General features: G+C 45.7%; 1 protein-coding gene across 4 annotated transcripts in view; it reads right to left on the bottom strand.

The window, feature by feature from the left end:
* The window catches only part of MAPK8IP3 (mitogen-activated protein kinase 8 interacting protein 3), a 599,057-nt gene extending 575,588 nt beyond the window's left edge, over positions 1–23,469 (bottom strand). For 3 of the 4 annotated variants that reach the window (XM_086941238.1, XM_086941239.1, XM_086941241.1), the window contains exon 1: positions 22,498–22,945. In XM_086941238.1, coding sequence (XP_086797364.1) covers positions 22,498–22,806 — 309 coding nt within the window. In that variant the 5' untranslated portion in view covers positions 22,807–22,945. Of the gene's footprint in view, positions 1–22,497 lie in introns of all 4 variants that reach the window. The other variant, XM_086941240.1, reaches the window with a different exon arrangement.
* Positions 23,470–23,873: the final 404 nt, after the last annotated feature.

The following is a 23,873-nucleotide window of genomic DNA, read 5'->3' as shown; positions in this document are numbered from 1 at the left end:
TTACAACTGTACAGGCTAATATATATTCTCAAATTTAGACTTTGGCAAAATGCATAAATACCATATATATATATATATATACATATACACATTCATATATAGTGAGCAAGGTGGTTTACCGCCGAAACGCGTCTAGGTCATCTGGAATAAAGAATCTTTCTTTGGCAGAATTTCCCACGGAGTCAGCGCCTGTTTTATTGACATCAGAACTGGTACAATATATTATATATATGTTTTTCAGTGGAACATACACACAGTCATGCATCATTATATCTATAAAGTACAACAGACAAAATGTTCTTGGGATGCAAACCCTACTAATATTAATAAATATATATATATATATATATATATATATATATATATATATAAAAATCCAAAGCTTGCTTCAAAGCAAAAAATTGCGCACTCGTGAAACTTTTGCAGCAAAGATGGTTTATTTTCAGTTACACGCTAGGCGTTTCGACACTCCTTGTGTCTTGATCACACGTGAACCACCCAGGTAAGTTATATATATACACACACACGTATATATTACTTACTGGCGGTCACCAGTAGGTAGTTATAGTTAGGACCTAGTTTGCATAGGAAATGCATTTTTGGACTTGCCTAAACTTTGGCTTAGTTTGACCAATCTGCATAAAATGTTCCTGCAAAAGTGTCAAAGTAGGTTCTGTGTGTCATGGAAAGTTTGGGGGTGATCCATGCAGTGGGGAGCAAGGAATAGAGGCACGAAATAAGGGTGCGTTTGTAATGTTAATTCCCAAAGGATCGCGTTGTCGAACCTACAGCCCTAACCGCTGGACGTAATTACACCATATTTGGCAGAAAGGTAGATGTTGTTATGCAGATTGTGCTTTTTGTTACTTGGTGCAAATCTGTTCAGTAGTTTTTGAGAAATTGAAGCGGAAATGTATAGATATATCTAGGGCTGCGGATATTTCGCAACGATTCCGTGATTAATCATGACTACATGCGCTAACAGGAATGCTGCGATTGGCTGGACGCATCCTGAACAGAAAGTTGCGGCCGCCCTTTTATCTATCGGGAACAGTTCCCGGGGCCATAACATTTTCTGTGAAAGCAAACATTAGAGGTCAGGGTCGAGGTACTCTGACCCCATTTTTGAGAAATGTAAGTGTTAGTGACTCAAGTTATGTGTCCAAAATAGATTTTTCTAATTGTGCATGATATACGCGATGATGCCATGAGCGCCAGCGTGGCTGCCCCTATTGGTAAAATATATATATATATATATTTGTACACACTCACCGGTCACTGTGACACGCTCATGTATGCACTCACAAACTCACTCAGACACTTCTACATCCATTCACATACCCACTCGCACAGTTATTCATACAGGCACATACCCACTCAAATACTCATGCACACACTCACATACCCATTCAGGTACTCCTGCACCCACTTACAGACTCACTCAGAGAGCAATGCCCCCAAGTACAGACCCACTCAGTGACTCATGCACCTACTTACAGACACACTCACTCATGCGTACAATCTCATATCCACTTAGAGACTTTTACACCCACTCAGAAACCTTCAGAAACCTATGTGAGAACTCATACACACACGCACAGAGCATTCAGATACTTACAGACTCACTCAGAGAGTCACGCACCCATGTACAGACCCACTCATAGACTCCTGTACCCACTCACTGTCACACTTAGAAACCCACTGGTAGAACCACTCAGACATTCATGTTGCCAGTGGGTAATTATTGACTCCCAACTCTCCTTTAAAGCACAGGCTAATGCCTTATCTTCCTCCATTCACTGGATAATAAAAACTATTAGGAAAATCCTTCCTTTCCTCTCCAGTGATAGCAGGAAAACGGTGGTGACAGCACTTGTGCTGTCTCGCCTTGACTACTGCAATAGCATGTATCTGGAGGCCCAGCAGGGAGTTCTGAACAAATTGCAAACGCTACAAAATGCTGCTGCCCGACTGATTACTGGTCTACCTAAGTTTGCATCGGTAGCTCAGGAATTAAAAAATTTACACTGGCTTCCAATACGGAAACGTATCATGTTTAAGGCTCTTTGTATGGTATTCAAGGCAGTAAATGGAATAGGTCCATCCTTCCTTCAAGAACACCTCCAACTGTACAAACCAGGGCGACAACTAAGATCTGCTAATAAAAGCCTGGTCATGACTAACCGTATTAGGAAAGCCCGTTGGGGAGGCCGTAGCTTCTTCCACGGAGCATCTAACATCTGGAATGAATTGCCTCTCGCCCTAAAACAAAGCAATGATCTCCTGACCTTCAGGAAAAATATCAAAACATGGCTTTTTAACCTCCAGTAACTTTCTTTGCCTCTTGGAGATAATGTATCGTTTCAGCGCCAGGACACCGCCCGGTAACAGCGCGCTCAACAAATGGTAAAAATAAATAAATAAAATAAATAAAATAAATAGACCCACTGAGAGACTTATGCACTCACTCACAGACCCACTCAGACACTCATGCAGCCACTCACTCACCCACCCACTCAGACACCCACTTAGACGCTCATGTATCCACTCACAGATCCAGTCAGACAGTTATATAGTTACTTACAAAGGCACTCATGCAGCTACTCACAGATTGAGTGAGAGATGTATGCAACCAATCACAGACCCATTGTGACACTGATGCACTCACTCATAGATATACTGAGGCAGTCATACACTGCGCTACAGAAACTTTGATAGACTGATGCACTGTCTTACAGATTCACTCAAATACTTATACAGTAAATGAGAGACTTACTTATACAGTGATGCATGCATGCAGTTATAGATTACACTGAAAATGTTATTCACTGTGTTATAGAGATATTAAGGCGGTTGTACATGCTATTAAACAGTCATTTAGATAATGTTTTTAGTCTGTTGGTTATAATCCATTTTGCAGTTATAAGTGTGAAATGTGGTGGTGGCTATTGAATGTCTGCATTTGTTTTGTCCTTTTGCAACGTATTTGCGGTGATCACTGGTACCGCTATCATCGCGATGCCCAGTGTCACAGCGAAAACAGAAAATTGGTTTAAATGGTTGTTTTTATATAAACTCAAGACAAAAATATTGATATAGCTTTAGACAGTCCAGTAATAAACACCTAGTGTCTAAAATGCTGTAAAATGTGTGCATATATGTGTTTTATACCTCTTAAAAAAGGTGTGATTGTCACGGCTACAGATATCATCGCGAAGACCAGTGTCATCACAAAAATGGAAAATCGGTTTAAATGATTGTTTTTATACAAACTTTCTACAAAATATGACTTTAAACAGTGCACTAATATACCTCTAGTTTTACACCTCTTAAAAAAGGGGCGATCACGGCAGTTACCGAAGGCATCACAACACTCTGCGTCATTGCAAAAACAGGAAGTAGGGTACAAACACAGTTTTAATAAAAAGTTTCTACAAATATATGTGTACAAACATGTTCTTTATGTTAGTAATATGTATATTGTATTAGTTAGAATGAATTTAAGTATCATTTTTGAAAGTGGTGGTGGTCATTGAATGTTTGCATTTGTTTTGCAATTTCACGATGTGATCGCAATCATCGCTACGTCGCCATGAATAGAAAAAATTGTAAAGGAAAAAAAACTACGCTTATTAATCCACTGAAGAAAATACAAGCTTATAAAAATACACTTTATAGAGCCATTTTAGATAAAAAAATACAGTTTACAAAATTAAAAATGTTATTAAGAAATCATAGGTTACATTGACGTTATAGTTGGGAAATAGAATTTGAAAAACCTTAGAAATTCACTGAAAAAAACAAAGATTACAGGGTTGTTTTGGTTGGGAAATAGGATTTTTAAAAAACATAGAAATTCACTGAAACAACCAAAGGGTACAGAGACATTATAGTCAGAAATTAGCATTTAAAAAACTTTAGAAATTCGCTGAAAAAAAACAAAGGTCACAGGGATGATATAGTTAGGAAATGGAATTAAAAACCTTAGAAATTAACTGAAAAAAACGAAGGTTACAGAGACATTATAGTTAGGCTCAAGTTTCACTCATACAAAACCAGAGAAATTCAGCAGTTATAGTTAGCTGAGCTAACTACAACTTACGCCCCCACAATGCACTACTTATGACCTCACATATTACATCACCCATGACATGGTCAGTGACATCACTGATGACATAATCAAGTGAGTGTGTTTTAAGAATTCATGGGTGTTAAACATATATACTAACCTACTACCAAATGTAGATGAGTAAACTAGTTGCAAAGTGATACTATCTCTAACATGCGTGATCGGAGGGAGTGTGTGACTGTGTCAGTGTGTGAGTGGGATTGGGAGTGCATGCATGAGTGAGTGTATGGGTGAATGAGTGGATTTCTGACTAGGTATGTGGTGGTGTCAGTGCTTGTATGGGTGTGTGAGTGGGAATCTGAGTGGTTGTATGGGTATGTGAGCTGCTGTATGGGTGTGTGAGTAGGTGTATGGTTGTATAAGTAGGTATGTGAATAACTGTGTGGGTGAGTGAGTGGGTGGGTGTCTGAATAGCTGTATGAGCTAGTGTCTTGGTATTTTAAGTGGCTGTATGGGTGAGTGAGAGGCTGGTTGAGTGAGTGTTTAGTTAAGTGAGTGGAAGTGGGAGTGGTTGTATTGGAGAGTGAGTGTCTATGTGAATGACTGTATAGGTGGGTGAGCAGATATGGAAGTTCTTGTATGGATGTGAGAATGGGTATGTAAGTGGTTGTGGGGGTGTGAGTGAGCATGTGAGTGATTGTATGGCTGACTGAGGGGCTGTGTTGAGAGTCTTTATGGGTGTGTGAGTGGCTGAATAGGTGAATAAGTATGTGTGTCAGCAGCTATACGGGTGAATGTATGGCTGTGCAAGTGAGTGACTGGTTGTATGAATGGCTGTATGAGTGAGTGAGTGGGTGTGTGAGTGGCTCTGGAGGAGTGAGTGGGTATGTGGGTACTTGTATGGATCTGGGTCTGTGAATGGGTATGTGAGTGGCTGTTCGGATGTGGGTGTACAAGAGATTGTATGGGGATGTGACTGGGTGTGTGAGTGGTTCTGTGGATGAGGTCATCAGTGATGTCATTTGAAATGTCCTAAGTGATGTCACTGACCATATCAATAGTCAAATAATATGTGAGGGTATAACCAGTGCATTGAAGGAACGCCTGTTATAGTTAGCTCAGGTAACTATACCTGCTGATTTTCAATGGTTTTGTATGAGTGTAATCTGAGCCTAAATTTAACGTCCCTATAACCTTTGGGGGTTTTTCAGTGAATTTTTAAGGTTTTTAAAGATCTATTTCCTAATAATACACTATGTGCCACTGGATTCAAGCTAGCCTGGCTGATGAGGAGTGATGCCCTGAAACTGGACTCAGGATGCTTGTTTCCTGTCCAAGGAGGACCTGGCTGGGCAGTTCGGGCTGGACTGTTCCCATGAGGCACAGGGTCAAGACTGATTTGCATATGGCTGGGCCAAACTGGGGTGGCATGGTGAGCAGAAAAAGATGGATTTGACCCAGATCTCTTGACTGGGGTGAGTGTTTGATTTACTCTGCATTCCATCCATCATCTGTGTGTCCTTTGCTATTTCCTAAAGATAACGCACCTTTAACCTTTGTTTTTTTTGGTGACTTTATATGGTATTTATCTACTAGGCACGTTTGCAGATTGGGGAAGAAAGGGGGCGGGCCTCCGACCAGGTCTCCACAATCCCACTGTGTGGGACTTACTGTTGGCAACAGGAAGGCTTCTTGGCCCCAAGGACCCTCAGCATCCACAGGGACTTCATCCCCCAATAAGTAATGCACCAGGAGGTGCGTTTGCAGAGTGGTAGAGAAAGGGGGTTGGCCTTCGATGACCTCTCAGCAATCCTGCTGTGTGGGACTTACTGGAGGTAACAGGAGGGGTTCTTACCCCCCTCCAAGGGCCCTCAGCATCCAAGGGGACTTCATTCCCCAACCCTCTTCGTTTTGTGTGCCCCTAGGTACCCAATGGCCTGTATAGGGAAAAATGAGGGAGCCTCACGGTCCTGTGGTCCCGGACAGTTCCTCCGCCTCCTACAAAAGCCACTGTTGATGTGACAGAGAAGGGACTGCTGAAAGACAGCACCCTGTCTGTCGGAGCAATGTTTTTGTCTGTTTCTCTGCACGCATATTTGCAGGCAGAGAAACAGATGAAATTCTGCTTTCTGCAACCAGTAACTGTTTGGCACCTCCAGCTTGCAGAAAGCAGAGTACTTTTTGCGTTTGCTTGGTGGAAGCTATCAGCTTCCACCAAGAAAAAGTAAACAGCCACCTCCCAAGGGTCGGCACCTCAGAAGGTAACATGAGCCAGCTCTGGAGGTTGGTGGACCCCAGTGCCATCCATGGCTCCATGAGGGGGGCTGGGCTGCATTGTCCCCCTCCAAAACAGATGTTAGCCGCCTGGAGGTGGTGGTTCCTGGGGCCCACGATGAACCCCCCTACATTCATCTGTTTCAGCCCCAGGAAGGAGGCAGTCCCTGGGGCTGCAGTAGGGAGGCTTGTGGCCTCCCTTATTTTTAATAAATTGCCCCGGGGAGGTGGCAGTCCCTGGGGCTGCATAGAGGCCGTACAGGCCCCCTGCATTCATTTTAAGTTCAACATTGGGGAGGTAAGGGCCTGCCCGCACACATATTGTTAAGTGCTTCGGGGAGGTGGCAGTCCCCGGGGCTGCGGGGGGAGCACATTAATTTTACACATTATAAAGTGCCCCGAAGAAGTGGCGGTCCCTGGGCTGCAGGAGATTACTGCGAGGGCACCTCCCACATACATACAAACAATGTCCTGGGAAGTTGGCGGTCTAGAGTCTGAGTTATACTTACTTGAGATAACTATAACTATAAATGCTGAATTTCTATGGTTTTGCTTGTGTAAAATCGGAACTTAACCATAACATACTTGTAATCTTTGTTTTTTTAGTAATTTCTAACGGTTCTTACATTTTATTTCCTAGCTATAACGTCCATGTAACCTTTGTTTTTGTCAGTGAATATATAATATAATTTGGTGTGAGCAAGGCACGAGACGGTGCCGAAATGCATTACAACGAGAAATAATGAGTGCAATATATATACACACACACACACTTTACACAGTGGCAGTTGCTACTGTGTAACTGTGTAATTAAAGTTAGGCAGAGTTTCCATAGGAAGAACATTTTTTTGTATTCTCGGAACCTTTCATGCAGTTTGATGAATCTGAACAACCTCCCCAAAAAGTTAATTGAACCTGGCTCCTTGAAAGAAAAGTTTCACGCTGATCCGTCCAGCGGAAAGGAAGAAAAGGTTGGGGTAGGGGGGCATATCAAAAGTGAAAGTTCTCATGTTAATTCCCATAGAACACTTTGCAGAAAAAATGGTTTATCGGTATTACACCAATTTTAGCAAAAAGTTACAACTTTACTCAGAAAGCTTGCTTTTTTTATTTGATGTAAATACGTGCAGCTGTTTTGGAGAAATCAGCATTTAAAGAGGGGCTTAGATTGTGCACCAAGAGGTTAAGCTGCTGTAAAAGTATATCTAGACAGTTGATCCAGTAGGAGTCTTATGGTACCAAAAGATTTAGGAAAATATCTGCTTCTTACAGGTATAGGGAGCTTGTTCTCACCGTCAGCCAATTTGGTCCCATGAGAACAAAATATTCTGTTTGGCTGGTCGCAACATTCAACAAATCGGGGTCTTTAACCAAGGGTCCTGAATTTGCAGGAAAAAAGGCAACATGAAGGGGCAGGGTGAGCAGACTCTGACTCTAAGGCCCATGTGAGGACTTCCTGTAATTAAAACAAGAAAATGCTGTTAATTTTGTCAGCATAACAGCGGTACTACTGTGGGATTCAGTGATACCCTGTAGTACCACGATATTGAAATTAATAATTTTAAAATGCTGTGCACACTGGGATTTGGATGTCCGTGGGCTGGATATAGTGCCTGGCCACAGGTCAAGCCCCCAGCTGCTGCTGTGCAAGACCAAACGATGTTGCAGCGGGGTTGGGTGTTCCCAGGGGGTTGAGTGCAGGGCCTGTCAGCAAGCTAACCATGTGCCACAGCCAACCCCTGCTGTACACAGCCTAAAGCTCTGCATAGTGCATGGGTTCAGCATCCAGTAGTGGGTAGGGTGCCAGGCTGGCCGTCCGTCATGTCCTGCTGCCAACCTCTGCTGTGTTATGTTATGTTATGTCTCCCCATAGGTTGGACGGACCTGTGAATATAAACGCCACAGCAAGGATAAGTGTATCCAGAGGGTGCTTTGGTTGATAAAACATTTTTAATTGAAAGGTGTGATACTATATTAATAATTCCAGGGAGGGATTTATTACAAAGTTTTGCCCTGAAGAAAGCTGTGGACCCATAGGGCCCTTCACTGGCTGAAACATGTTACCAAATTTCTAGGGTCATAGGACCATTACATACTTGGCATACCCTCCTCCTGTTATTTTAATATCCAACATATCTCTATATTAAAGGGATACCTGGAGTGTGTGGTGGGTTTTTAATCTTTAACCCCCCTGGCCTTTTCTCTAAAGCGCTTCCTGATATATGTTTGAGCCCACCCTGGCCTTTAGGAGCCAAGGTGAACCCGATGATGAAGCATGAAGCTATTAGAGTGTTTGAGGGTTACTGTACAAAGAGGTATTGCTCCCAATAGTGGTAGCAGCATACCATTACTCCCTTGATTGATAATTGTGCCTATACCTTATATTATAGTTCCTTCTGGATGGGATACCTTTTTGTTATTGGATATCACTTGAGAGGACGTATCCTCTTCCACTTCCTGTGTGTGGAAGCCCCTCTATATCCTGCAGGCCTCACAACCGAGTTTTTACACAATTTAATTGTGCCGCCTTCGACATCTGCACAACCAGCTAAGCCTGGAAAACATTGGTTGCATTGCAGTTCTTTTTGTTAAGTGCTGGTAAAAAAATTAATGCACAGCAAGTTACTTGCACCATGTGCAAACAAGTGCCACATAGAGGCAAAGCTGGCTACTACTTCATGGGCATGAGAGGATCTGGAAGCAGCTGCGGAGTATGCATCCCAACCATATAGCTCAAGCTGTCTGAAAGAAACAACATGGCTGAAGAAACTGCATCCCTGGAACTGCAAAGTGAACACATACAAGAAGATGAGGACAAGAGGCTGCATTTCACCACATATTGTAAACACTGCTTCAAAATGATGACTTCCAGACAGCCCAACAAAATATTTGTTGTCAATGCCATGGAAGTCCACCTAAAAAGGGATCACAAAGAGTTGTTTCAAAAAACTTGTTATGTGAAAAAATAAAGTAAACAGTATATTAGTTTAATACTTTTAGACTTTAAAAAGCTTCTAATAATTCCCAGACAAAAATGTTTTTTAAAAAACTTTAAAAAACCAACTAAGAACAATCAAATTATAAAGAGATTAACTTTATACAGAGACAAGCATTCAGTCATTTCTGCACGCAACTAGAGATTCTGTGCAGATGGTGTCCGGCTGGATACTTACAAAGGGTTGGGCATGAGGTGTGGTTGGAGGCCAGACCTCGTGTCAAAACTTTACTACGCATGGTTGTATAATATGCACAGTGCGGTTGTTCACTTGAAGAAGGTGTTACACGTGGTCCATTTAGAATATGTAAAAACAGAACTTTACTGAAAAAATAACAAAGTTTAAAGTGACATTATAGCTAGATGTTGTAATCTTAAAGTATGTTTAAGGAACCTCAGAAATTCAGTGAAAAAACATCTGCTACAATTTGAGTTTTGGTAATGTTGACCGTATCACCTGAGAGTTGGCCAAACTACTTAGCTACATTCTCTAGAGCTGCAAGTAGCCCCCATTACACCAGGCATGAAATGGATGAACCATGACTTGCCTTTCCAGGGAAGCCCAAATACAGTCAACTATTACAGGCTTTGGGTGAGTGGTTCATCTGGAGAGCTGCATAGCGACAATATTTACTCATTCGGAGCGGGAGAAAATGGAATTTGTACCACCATCTTCATGAACAGAGGTGAGTTTATTTATAAAAATCATATTGTTCTACCAAATTGCTGTAATTCCATTTAGCATTTTCCATGGCACAACCATCAAATTTGTCTTGAAATTAAAAACATGCATGATCTGATTTATTTGGGAGGAGGGGTGGCTACCTGTACCGATCTTCCGGTTACAAAGGTTCCCTTTGCAAATTACTTCTATCAAATAGCTAATGTACCTTTGCGAGCTGAAATGTAAAAAGTTGCAAAGGCTCTTTTTTCTCTGTACAAAGGGATTGCCTGTCTTCTTCTCGACGAACAGCATAGTTCACTCAGTTAAGTCAATGCAAAGGACGTGGTACCACATAACCAAGGAATTGAAAGGGGCCAACAATTTCTACTTAATTTCGGAATATTGAATATACCAGGCATAGATTTCATTTACGCTTGAGCAATGCAGCATAAAGAGTGTTGCTAAGAGCACTGGTATTGGAAATACCTATTTGGGAAAAGAAGTTTCTTTTTTTTACCAAATCGCAATGTGGTGAGAGGGCTGTGACTTTGATACATGAGACATTCTGTGAGACCCCATGTGTGGATATATCTGCATGAGCAGATATAGCCCTATAATATTGAAGTCCATTCTTGGATATTGTAAGTGCACAGGGAAGCCATAGAGAGTACTTGGGCTGGATACGTGTCATCATGAGTTTCCTAGCCCCATGATGAATTCACTCTACCCGAAGATGTTTTGTACCAAACATCTTGTCTTAATAAAACCTGTCTGCTGCCAGTGTTGGATTTATTAATAAATTAACACAGGGGACACCGTAGAGGTCCCCATAAAACCTACCAAGCACTGGTGTAGTCTCTGACCAGTCTTAGCCAGCCTGCCACCATCAGACCTATTTCTGACATCATGGGGTGAGAGCCAGAGCTCTCAGAAGCCAGGAACAAAGCCTGCTCTGGTCAGAGTGCTTCAAACCTTCCCCAGGCCAGGACGGCGTTCCAAGTGGGGAAGCTTTAAAGGCGATGCCTCCTTTGAAATGCTACCCAGGCATCTCCAGATAGTGGAGGATGCCAACTCACCTTTCTTGCTCCACATTTGGCGGGAGGACAGGCAGGAAAATTAGGAACTGGGTCCCCATTCAGCCTGCACCACCCCAAAGGTGGGGCAGGAGATTTGAAGCCTACTTTTCATTTCCCGCCACATTGGTTTGAGAGGGAAATAGCCAATTAGGGTCAGGGTAGTGCCCCTTCCCCCAGTAAGTGGTCACTTAGAGGGTATAGACACCCTAAACGTAAGTACCCTATAGGCTACAACACCATCCCTTTTAACACCCCTAAATTTAGTATTTATGTGGCATCCTTGGGCCTTGCACCTTAGATTTGACTGATACAAAGAAAATAAGGACAAAGAAGAGATGTTGACTCGAGGACTGAAGCCATGCTGCAACAAATGTGTGCCAAACCCTGCCTGCTGCTTTCAGAACTCAACAATTGTGGTGTGCTGTCTCATTCTGCAACTGTGAGGCCTCCAAGAATGCCAGAGCCCCTCCAGCTTTCGTCAAATTGCCAAAGAACTCCCTTGAGTAGAGGTGCTACTCTACTGTAGTCTGCCCTGTTTCCTGACTTGCTGCTCCCCGGCAACTCTGATGCAGCACTCAAACCAAAAGGTGTACACCAGCCCTGGAGGATCAAATCTGTCTCCCCTCCAAGAGTGGAGTCACCAGGATCTACCGGAGCTGTGCTGCACCAATACCTGGGGTACAGGACCTTTTGCAGCATTCACCAAGACGAAGAGCTCAATCTGGACTCCATCAGCCCAGAAAGCAAGCACCTGTCGAGGGATATTAACACCCCTGAGACCCACATTGTGAGTGACCTAGCTGTCCCAGAATCGTCTATTCAAGCTGCCTGCCCCTGACCGCAAGGACATCTTGATGTGCGCTGCACTGCTGACCTATCTGCTCCGCACCCAGCCCGCCTGGCCTTGGTACTGACAAACCAGCTGTGCTCCCACAGACCTATGGCCCTTGCGACCTCTTTTCTCAAGTGGGACTCCTCGGACTTACCTTTAAGTCCCCTTGTGCAGTGTGTTTTCAATTGGCCTCTTTCTTCGTAGCACACCAGCTACCAACGACCTCAGCACCCTGCTTCCAGCCGAATCCGGGACACTCACAAGAATCCACTGGTGGAACATTGGGCCTGGCCTTGCTATTTACCTAAATCCCAAAGGTGAACCTTGAGATTCAACTGTGTGATTTAATATGCATTTTTCTATCTTCTTCTATTGACTTCAATGGTGTGTATTTGCGCACAAAAGTGATTTATTTTGCGAACCTGAAAAATGTATATCCTAAAAAGTACTTACAGTAGAACAAAGTTCTGGATCTGAAACATTACAGAAAAATCTGTGTTATTTTTATCAATTGGTCTTGGCTTTATTCTTAGGTGTTTGTATCATTTGTTGCCTCTGTGAGTTCAACAAATGCTTAGCACTACCCTCTGATAAGCCTAACTGCTCGCACACACTACCACAAATAAAGTGTTAGTATTATCTACTTTTGCTTCTGTGTACCAATCTGGGTTTCACTGGACTCCCTGCACAGAGTAATTCATTTTTGTGCACTCTAGAGAGAGCCAGCTTCCTACACATTCCATTATTACAGAAAAAGAATACTATGCAAAAACAATAGGGACACTTCTCTGGATACCTTTTGGGATGCTCACCATTTAATATAGACTAAGCAGAAAGCAAAGTTAGTCTCCACACTTTATGTGAACATTCATAGAAATGAAACCGTTCACTCTATCATCTCTCAACATTGGGAAGGATATTTCTGAAAGTCAATGAGCTAAGATGGCACCATTAAGTGAAGAATATATCCCTGGGCTACTGAGTGCATGTTGTTTACCATAAGTGCAAACATCACTTGTACTGCAACACAGCAGAACTTCTCACAATACACAGGGCACTCCTTGATTCATGTTGGTTGGGTAAGGTAGAGGCTGGTGGCTTATTTAACTATCTGGGAGCTGCTCTGCAGAAAAGATCATTTAGAAAGGACTTCTATAGCCACACACTGTTGTCTAGGGGAAGATGTGCAGGTCAGCCCACTCAGTTTCTGCTTTAAGTATGTGTAGTCAGAGCTACCTCCTACAAACTTCCTCAAAGTTGCCACATTCATATATCTCGCAGGATAGGTGCAAAATGTTGGTGGCCGCCTCATCCACTGCATCATGGAGATTGGCTAAGGCATATAACATATCACTGACACTGAGGAATCTTTCATGAACTGTGTGAGCCAAATGTGATGCCCAGAGATGCCTGGCCTGAATGTAATGAATTCTATGCGAAGCTCGTGTGCTTCTTACTGGTTTGAAACAAGGTTACGACCGGTCTGACTTATTTGGGCCCTAGGAACATGTCTGGCAAGGAACGGAGGGTTAGTGATGGCTTTTGGTGGCCTTCCCTGAAGTGAAGGCAAGAATGGGAGAATAAGCAATGTGTTTTCACACATGCATGTATTTACGACCCATGTGGCTAATTCCGGTGCTAGGAACTTTGGAAATGAATTAGAAATGAATTGGCATTGGGCTAAAGCGTTCTTTCAATGTTCTTGCCTTAAATGGAGTAAATGGGATGGATGAACACTAACCAATAACAGGGCGCGCTTTAAGTCTAACGAAATGCAAGGTTTTTTGATAAATGATGAAGTCAATGAACCATTGTTGAAGGAATGGCCAGGTAAAAAGGGTGAACTGATTAATTATGGAGCGTAACCAACTGGCAGTAGGTGTAGGCGTGCAATGGACGGTAACTGTTATCACTGTGTATCTACGAACTTCAAAGGCCTGTTTGAAATGCATCAACTAAGGAAATCTGTCAAAAAGTTTTCCTTACACTGCCTGGCGCCTCCCAGGCTACCTCCACTTAATAGGAGATTCACAAGGAGGAAGCCCCAAACCAGACTTAAAAGTGTCAGGAGCTCCACAGAAAATCACAATTCTCAGAGTCCACCTGCCTCCACTCACCGATGCCACCATTTTTTATTTTTTTTTATTACACCGTTTCTGGTAGAACATGTGCAAAATTCAATTGCAGGTCGAATGTTGCAGCACAGTTGTCCACAACAGGGCTCAAGGATCTGCAAGTCATCTAAGGCAGGCATTAGAGCAGGCATGTATGTTTCCAGACAAACTAGGACCAGTTAAGTTAATTATACATTACCCCCCTTTGTGCATCGTGAAAACTCCAATCTCGAACTTGTGGGTGATAGGAGGGTGTTTTGAAGAAATTAGGAAGCAATTGTGGGTGTTTTGAAGAAATTAGGAAGCAATTGTTGAGGAGTGACACCGAAGGGACATTAGCATCGACTTATTAGGCTGTTTTTTGTTTTTTTCTAGACTGCTGAATTTTCTATTTATTTCACATAAAATGTGACTTTTTGGAAAGATTTTAATATTGGGAGTGTGACCAGCTAGTTTCTTCCACATTAGAATCCGCATTTCCAAAGAACAGTGCACCGATAATGGTTGAGTTTAACATTTTTACGATTTAGTACTTCAAAGTCGTGGAAGTGACGAAGTTGAGCACAGGCGGGGAACACACCAATCTCATTAAACGTAATCCACTATCAATTTAAAAACCTGGATATGGATTGTCTAATAAAAGGGATGCCGACTGAGGACGCACAAAGAAGTAGCTTTCTTGTTTGAAGGTTTGAGGTCGTTAAGATCTTTGGACTGTGTAACAGAGAATGGACACTGTGGAAGTCAAACGTGTGTCTTTGCTTGTTTAATGCCCCTGATCACCGACTAAAAGCCAAAAAGCTTCAGATTCAGATGCAAAGCACTGCGCCTGGTTATAAACAGAAATCTTCAGAGCCACTCCGGAAACATACCAAGGTTAGTGGCAAGAGTGAAGGGAGGAAATGTAGGACGCTTCCAGAGACGTGCACCACTGCAGCAGAGCCCTATGCATGCACCTGCACTACCACGCTGGTATGGCCATGCAAAACTGTAGGGATTGTGTCAAAGGGCCATTTAAATTCAGATGTGCAATGCAATCAAATTACAACAATATTTTAAAGTGTCCGTATACATAAATATAACTCTAATACAACTTCCAGCATTATCTTATTTTTGCAGTACTGACCTTGGTCCACTATTAATTTTGCTGAAATCTGGTACAAAACAACGTAAGTGAAAAAAGACACTTCCCTGTTCTTCCCGGATGGAAACGCATGCAGCTGCGCCAATGTACACATCGCTGCCCTCCAGCGTTAACCTGGTAATCCGACCCTACATTTCTAATCCGACCGTCCAAATCCCCTACTGTAGTGAGCGCGCTAGCACGGTACGTCACGTGGCTACGTGACGTACGTTGACGTAGAGGCGCGGCAGGCGGAGCGCGGCATTCAGAGCGCGAGCAGGCTGGGCGTAGGACATGCTTTGCGCTCCTTGTATGTATGTACCTGAATAAAGAGGTTGGTACCACCATCCGACTCCGAGAGTTATTGGGGGAAGAAAGAGCATCTTTACAGTGGCGACGAGGGTGGGATACCGACCCACGACCCCCACCACGCAGACTACGAGAAGCACGGCGGAACGGAGTGGTGGCGCAGGAGAAACGAGGAAGGCCCGAGGGTACGCACAGCGACCCCACCCTCATAGGGCACGGCAAGGAGCGCAACGCAACCATCAGCAAAGAGAACAGAGCACCGAGAGCACAAATAGCGACGGTCGAAGAACCCTGAACAACCGAGGTAGGAAGCCAGTCACGGTCACGGCCCACCGGGATACGCACTGGCTACTCCACCCGAACAGGAAAGGGCTGAAAGGAACAGCCCTCCACCCTTGCTCAAGAAGGAAGAACGAAACGGTGCACCAGGGAGCCCGAGAAGCCTGGAAGGTACGCTGCCCGCAGCCCGGGCGGAGAAGATGAATGCACAAGCGGGCTACGCAATAGCGCCAGTCCAGTTCCTTCCCCGACCAGGGGAACCGCTCATGAAATGGGAGGACTGGAAGGAATACATAGACAATTTTATAGAAGTGATGGAAGACGAGAGCGAGGAGAAGTTCAAGCCGCCGAGAAAGAAACGCATCCTGCTGCTAAATCTGGGCCCAGAAGGCCTAAGGATCTACAAAAGCTTGGTGCCGAAGAAGAGAGAGACAGGGGATGACGACGTGTATGCCCATGCGCGGGAAGACCTAGAAGAACACTTCAAACCCTCAGTGTGCGTCTCAGTAGACAGGTTTAACTTCCAGCAAAGGAAGCAACTACCCGGGGAAATGGTGGAAGAGTATGTGGCGGCGTTGAAGAAACTGGCGGTCTCGTGCAAATATGCCAACTGGGAAAGTGAATTCATAAAAGACCAAGTGGTGATGCACACCACGTGCACGAGCGTGCAGGACAAGCTATGGGCCGCAGGAGACACCTCGCTCAAGGACGTGTTGGTGATAGTAAAAAGGGCTGAACTGGCACGAAGGTGTGCAGCGGCTACGAAGAAAGAGATCGTGCCCAGTGGAACGGTGAACAAAGTAGACGAGGAAGAACACCACAAGGATAATCAGGCACGGAAACAGCCAGAAAAGGGTCCCGACAAATGGCGGAACAGCCCAGGCAACCCTGGCAAACAGGCCGGAAGTAGCAGACGGCCTTGCTACAGATGCGGCAGTTGGACGCACGAGGCGCACGACCGGAAGTGCCCCGCGCTTCGCGCCAAATGCACGTTCTGTGGAATAGTCGGCCATTTTGAAAAGGCGTGCAGGAAGAAGGCATCCAAGAACGCAGTGAAGTACGTGGCCCAAGCATCGGAGGAGCCAGAAGAGGCAGCAGAGGAAGAGGTGATCACAGTCCTCTGCATCTACGACGAAATCTTAAGCATAAACGACCGAGGCCGTGGCACCGGCGGAGGAAGAACGATGAAACCCGTCATGGAAATGAAGATCGGAGGCGTCGAAATCCAAGTGGTGGCAGACACAGGGTCGCCTTACACCATCATCCCCCGGAGCGTGTGGGAAGAGAAGTTTGCTCCGCGACTGGGCCCCGAGCTGGACAAGCTGGACATACGTCCCGTTACCTACAATGGTGATCGAATCCCCATGGCCGGGTGCAGGAAATTGAACTTCGAGTTCAGGGGCAGAGAGGCCAGGTGCAAACTGTATGTCTCCGAGAAAGGTCCCTCCGTCCTAGGGTGGCTCGACCAAGGAGACCTGGGCATCAAGCTGGACCCGGGAGGCAAGGAACAGATATTATTGACGGAGCCGGAGGAAGCGCTGGAAACAAATAAATGGAGGAAGGAGTTCCCAACGGTCTTTGGAGGCTCAGTGGGCAGACTCGACAAATTTGCACACAAGATCATACTCAAAAAAGGAGCTGTACCGGTGGCACACAAGGTGAGAAACATCCCGCTAGCAGTAAGGGACGACGTGAAGGAAGAACTACAACAGCTGGAGAAAAGAGGGATCATCGAGCCGATAGCCTGTGCTGAATGGCTATCGCCGTTGGTGGTAGTGAAGAAACCGAATGGGAAGGTCCGTTTATGCGTGGACCTACGTGAGTTGAACAAAAATATAGTGGTGGAGAAGTTTCCCCTTCCCCGGATAGAGGAGATGCTGGCCAGCACAAGGGGTATTCAGTGGTACTCCACCATAGACTTGACTTCAGCGTATCACCAGATAGCGTTACACCCAGAGAGCCGCAGCTTAACATCCTTCATAACTCCCTTCGGATGCTATCGATTCCGCCGCATGCCGTTCGGACTAGCCTCGGCGGCTGCGGTGTTTCAAAAGCTCATGCATCAGCTGTTTCAGGACCTCAAGTGAGTGCAATACTTCCAGGACGATATATTGGTGATGGGCCAGGACAGGATGGACCACGACAGAAAGCTGGAGGCGGTGTTGGGCATCCTGGAAGGGAAGGGCCTCACAGCAGAATGGGCCAAATGCCGGATAGGGATGGAGAAAGTAACGTACTTGGGCCACGAAATCAGTGCTCAAGGAGTGACTCCCAAGAGTGAAAATGTAAAGGCGATCTGCAACGCACCATCACCAGCTACCAAGGAGGAAGTCAGGTCATTCCTGGGAATGGCGGAATACTATGGGAAATTCATTGAACATTTCACCTCGAAAACTCACCATATGAGGCTGTCAACCCGAGAGAACAGCGAGTTCTGTTGGTCAGAGGAAGCTCAACGGGAATTTGAAATGATAAAGAGTGAAGTGGCAGGGGCAATTCCACTGCAAGGGTTCGACCCCCAAGGAAGCACCATACTCACCACAGATGCGAGTGATAAAGGACTGGGGGCAGTCCTCATGCAAGACCGAGGCCAAGGGAGAGTCGAAACCATATGCTTCGCATCCCGCACCCTGAATGACACTGAAAAGAGATATAGTGTGATTGAAAAAGAAATGTTGGCGGTGGTGTGGGCCATGTCCCGGTTCCGGCAGTTCCTGTGGGGCACAAGGTTCCGGTTGAGGACCGATCACAAGCCCCTGCTCAAAGTGCTCACATCTCGTGGACATGCGGAAGCGACACCGAGGATCTCGAAAATGTCGCTCAAATTAATGGAGTTCCGTTATGATGTTGAACACATTCCAGGGAACAGGAACAAAGTGGCGGACTACCTGAGTAGGGCGGCAGCGATGGAGCCCAGTACAGAATGCCCCGAGGCGGGGGAAGAGTGGGTCGCACTCACCGAGGACCTCGAAGTATCCATCAGCAAACAGGAATGGAGAACGGCATATGAAGGAGACCCGAATCTGGAGAAAGTGAAGGACTACATTGTGAGAGGCTGGCCGGACAAATGCAAATTAGAGCGTGGCCTTGTCCCATACTTCGAGGTGAGAGAGGAACTATCTATGGATGACCAGGGAACATTTGTATACAGAGGGGAAAGAGTCATACCCCCGTCAACGATGATATCCAGATTGATGGACATGTTACACGAAGGCCACCTGGGAGTGGGAAAGCTGAAACTAAGGGCCAAGCAGAATTATTGGTGGCCAGGAATGGACATAAGAGCGGAAAGACATGTGAGAGAGTGCCTGAGGTGCCAGGGCGCGGACAAAACGCTGAAACCATTGCGCCCTGCCCTGGGAAAGATTGATCCTCCACAAAACCCGTGGGAGGAACTGTCCATCGACATTTTAGGGCCAGTGCTGAATGCACAAGGTATACAGAAATACATTTGTGTAATGGTGGATCGTTATTCGAAATGGCCGGAATTAAAGATCGAAGAAACAATGGACACTGAGAAAATAGTGAGCTTCATGGCGGAGACCTTCGTGAGAGAGGGCATCCCTAAGTGTGTCCTTAGTGACAATGGGCCCCAATTCCGCTCTGACAGATGGAACCAATTTATGCAAAGAAATGGAATAGCGTCTAAACACACATCCATATATCACCCGGCGGGGAATGGGTTGGTGGAGCGCTTCAATAGAGTGGTGATGGGCTCGATACAAGCGGCTATTGCAGACAACAAAGACTGGGAGGCGGAGATATGGCACATGGTGTGGGCGTATCGGATAACTCCCACGAACACTGGCTATAGCCCTTTCCAGATATTGAGGGGCCGGGAGCCGTTCACCCAAGACAACAGGATATGGAAGGACAGAGTTATTAAGAGTGAGTGGTCACCGGCAGTGGTGCAAGCCAATCTGAAGAAGGCACAAGCAGTGTATACCAAACACTATGATGCGAGGAGGAATGTAAAAGACACTGCCCTCGAAAAGGGGGCATGGGTGAGAGTAAGATTGCCCACACTACAGAAAAAAGGGGAAAGTAAGTACAGCAGGCCCCTGAGAGTTGTGGAAATCAAGGGCCGGGCGGCTTTGCTGAGCGATGGAAACGTGTGGTCGCAGGATCGCATGGCCAGGTGCAATAAAATACTCAACTGGAGAAGCAGAGGCAACATGGAAGAGAGTGAGAGCAACAGTGACCACTCCAGTGACTATGGAGGTGAAGGCCCGGACTTTGGAGAAAGTAGTAACGAAGATCAAGAGGCAAGTGCAGAGTGTCAGCCGGAGGAAGACAGCAGTCGGAGCGTGCCTAGCGCGGCTGCGCTAGAGAGTGGACAGAGTGAAGAAGCAACGACTGCCAGTTCCCCGGTAAGACTGATGAGAAGGGGCAGGGCGGTGGTCCCACCAGTGAGGTTCAGAGACTACGATATGAGTCAGGACTTGTTCACATAACTCTTTGGAAAAAAGGGAGATATGTAGTGAGCGCGCTAGCACGGTACGTCACGTGGCTACGTGACGTACGTTGACGTAGAGGCGCAGCAGGCGGAGCGCGGCATTCAGAGCGCGAGCAGGCTGGGCGTAGGACATGCTTTGCGCTCCTTGTATGTATGTACCTGAATAAAGAGGTTGGTACCACCATCCGACTCCGAGAGTTATTGGGGGAAGAAAGAGCATCTTTACACCTACTACTTCAAATCTAAGATTCCACCAGTCATTTTTATTGCACCACATCCTGATCGGAAGCACGCCATCACTCAGGTACCATGAATAAACAAAGCTCCCAATGATAGCTCAAGAAAGGCCGCCCTCGACACAAAATATCCAAGGGCGAAAAATATAATTTGTTGCAAATATCCACAACTGATCCTTGTGTGAGCAAAATCTGACCTCCAGCTGATAAAATTAGATCATCCACCTGAACCTCCATGTCTTCAAATATGACACATATCACCAATTCAGCCCTACAGGAAACACACACGACAAATGAGTCAGGATAGGGGGCAGAGCGTTCATGGTGAAAACTGTGAAACTCTGGAATACCATGCACCCCTCCCCCCCCCCCCCCCCCCCCACATGTTGGAGTCAGAGCAGGCCTTTAGGAAGGCCTTAAAAACCTGGCTTTTCAGCTTGCATTAGATCGACCCTCTTGTTAACCCCCACCACCAATCTGCAACTTAGCGGCGGGACACCTCTATTGAGGTAGCCGTGCGCTCTATAAACTCAGATGATTGATCGATTGATTATTTGATTAGAGCGATCTCTGATTGGTGCAAGGAATGGGTGGGTACATGTTCTAATGCAGAGTCTAAGGGCCTTTTACATATACATTGTGGGTTTAACTCTAACGCAGGGCGGCCAAAATAGAAAGTGGCCACCACATCACAAATAATCAAGTTGAAACTAGCTCACAGTCAAAAGGGAGTTGCCAAAATTAGCCATCTTTTAGCGCAATAACAACTGCTTCCCTTTTCACAGACCACCTAATTCATCTCGCACCCTCTTGGGTGAACCTTCCAGAACAGACTTCAGGGGAGAAGATTGCTCTTCCTTCCACTGTCCCTGCTGTACCTGGTCTGTGGCCCAACAGCAAAGTTCAAATTCCATTGCTGACATTACAAGTACCACCACAGATATTAGAAGAGAGCTTCTAAAATGTGCAGCCTTTCACATAAGTGGCCACAAATGCATCTCAAGCAAGCAGCCATAAATCAAATCCCTCAATGTTCCTCGGATCTGGGGCCTCAGTGGAATCTCATCCACAGACAGAAGAAACACACTTTCATCAGCTACCTGCATTGAAATATTTAAATACAACAAACAGTATTATTGAACTGGACTCACAATATTATTGCACTGGGATCTAATATTGTCAGACCAGGCAACCAATATAGGAAAGGTGGTACCAATTTCACTGAACACAATACGAGGGAAAAGGAAATCTATTAGTGTTACAGTATTGAAGGAGACATACAATACTAGTAAACCCGGTATACATCACTATAAAACTAGGAATAAAAAAACTATTGAACTAGGCATTCAGTATTATTCAACTGGACATCCATAGTATTAAATCAGGCATCCAATATTTTGAGCAGGGTATTCAATATAATAGTCACCCTTCTAGTTTTCATAGCCCTATGCAAACACCGTGCCTACTAGTAAAGCATTGCACTTGGGTATCTGTTAAAGCATTTATTAGGCCCATGCAATTGCCAATATCCTTCACCAGCAGCATTTTCTTTACACGAGTAGAAGACTTTTCAGGGGATCCAACATGTGAAATTCATTTACAAACCCTGAAATTAGATCACCATTGACTCTGTACAAGCTCAAGAACTTCTCAAGGAAGTAAACACTATATTGATTTACCTATCGCTTTACATCCATGACTGTGCAGCATACCTCAACGATAATATCGGAATGGATGGATCTCCCATCATATATATAGCGTGACATAAGGAACACATTTACTTTTGGTATCCCAGGCATTTATCTTAAAGGACACTTAGTGGTTAGGAATTGATCTCAATAGATAACCCCTAGATTGACTGGCCGATTAAATGACTGGCATGGGATTATCACTCACCTCTGTGGCCAACTTGCCAATGATAGCACAAAAAGCCTCACTCAGTGCCACAACACTCACACCCCTCTGTGGGATCAGCAGTCACCTCCATGACCAGCCTGACTTATGTGGTACCCAAAGTGTTACTGTTCTGGCATTGCAGAGGCCACAGCCAGCCCTGGGGTAAGCACTTACCTCCTCAGCCTGCTTGCGCAGGGCCTTCTCCCGCTCATACTGCGTCAGCAGTTGTTCGTTGTCCTCCTTCAGCAGCTCCAGCTCCACCTCATGCTCCTGGTTCTCCGTCAGCACAGAGTCCAGGTTCTCCAACACATTCACCACCAGCGGCATCAGTTCCTTGACCACCTCCTCATCGTAGCAGCGGATCAGGCGCTCAAACTCCCTGTAGATGCTGTTAGCAAGGCCCGACACCCGCTCAGACATGACCGAGCCCGAGCAGTAGTCATCCTGGTACACCACCCCATCGTCTATCTGTATCTCCATCATCTTGGCTGCTAAGTGTTGGTCTATCACTCAGGGTACGAAGGCAGCTTCAGGCGGACCTCTGGATGCCTTGAAAGGCACTGGTGGTCTCTTGTTTTGTGCAATAAATTTGTATATACAGAATCAAAAGCAGAAATTATGATATAGGTTGCAGATTCTACATGCCTTCTGGGTCTCCCATTGAAAAGGGCGCTGGGTTGTTCCTGTTTTTACCAGGCAATTACACAGGTGCAGGGTTGGGTGTGTTTCCGCATCAGCCTGCCCATCCTTTGGCTGTCCACTGCAGGATTCATCCAAAAACCCAGGGGCTCCAAGCGGTCACTGGCCAAGCATTGCCTTCGGGTCCTCCCGAACAAGTCCCTTAAAGGGACGGATCAATGTTGCCCTCAATTTAACGGCGACAAAAAAAAACATAACCTTTTCCTTTTAATTCCCCATCGCAGCACGTCGCTAAAGGACGGATGCGTCCATCCTACCGCTGGGCCGGGTTCGGGCAGTGAGAAGGCATCTTCGGTTTTCTACAGCCCTCTCGCATCCATTAATGATGCACCTGACTCTGCGCACCCCTCCCCCTGCCTCCGAAAGGACCACCGAAAGAGGGGCAGACACACACCTGAACGAGCCCGAACCCCGGCTTCTCCCCGTTTCTGTCGTCCGGTCCGCCCTACGCCCCCAAGCCCGGGAATTACAATGACAGGGCGAGCGTCCACGGCGGAGCCTCCTCCCTGCCGCCTGTGACAGCGCTCCTTGGATCCGCCGGGCTCGGCCTCCTCCCTCCCTGGTCCCCAGCCCCCTCCCCGCCGGGCTGCTGATCTGACGTCAGGCTGTCTGCATTCTGGGTAGCGGGACCAGCTGATTCATTCTAGCGCCGCCACCTGCACTCCTGCTATTTCGTTTTTATTTTTTTTATTTCTTTACAACCCTTCTGTGCAAAGAAAACAGGCGTGGTATAATATTCCTTCCGATAAATAAGGAATAGACCAGAGCTCGGAGAGGCAGTGCGTCTTCGGACCGCTTTGTGCAGTCTCCACACCACCTTCGAATAAACGCGGTGTCCACTGTCATCGCAG

Source organism: Lissotriton vulgaris, chromosome 10, assembly GCF_964263255.1.
Source record: "Lissotriton vulgaris chromosome 10, aLisVul1.2, whole genome shotgun sequence".
NCBI classification, from domain to species: Eukaryota; Metazoa; Chordata; class Amphibia; order Caudata; family Salamandridae; genus Lissotriton; species Lissotriton vulgaris.
This window is presented reverse-complemented; position numbering and strand designations above follow the sequence as displayed.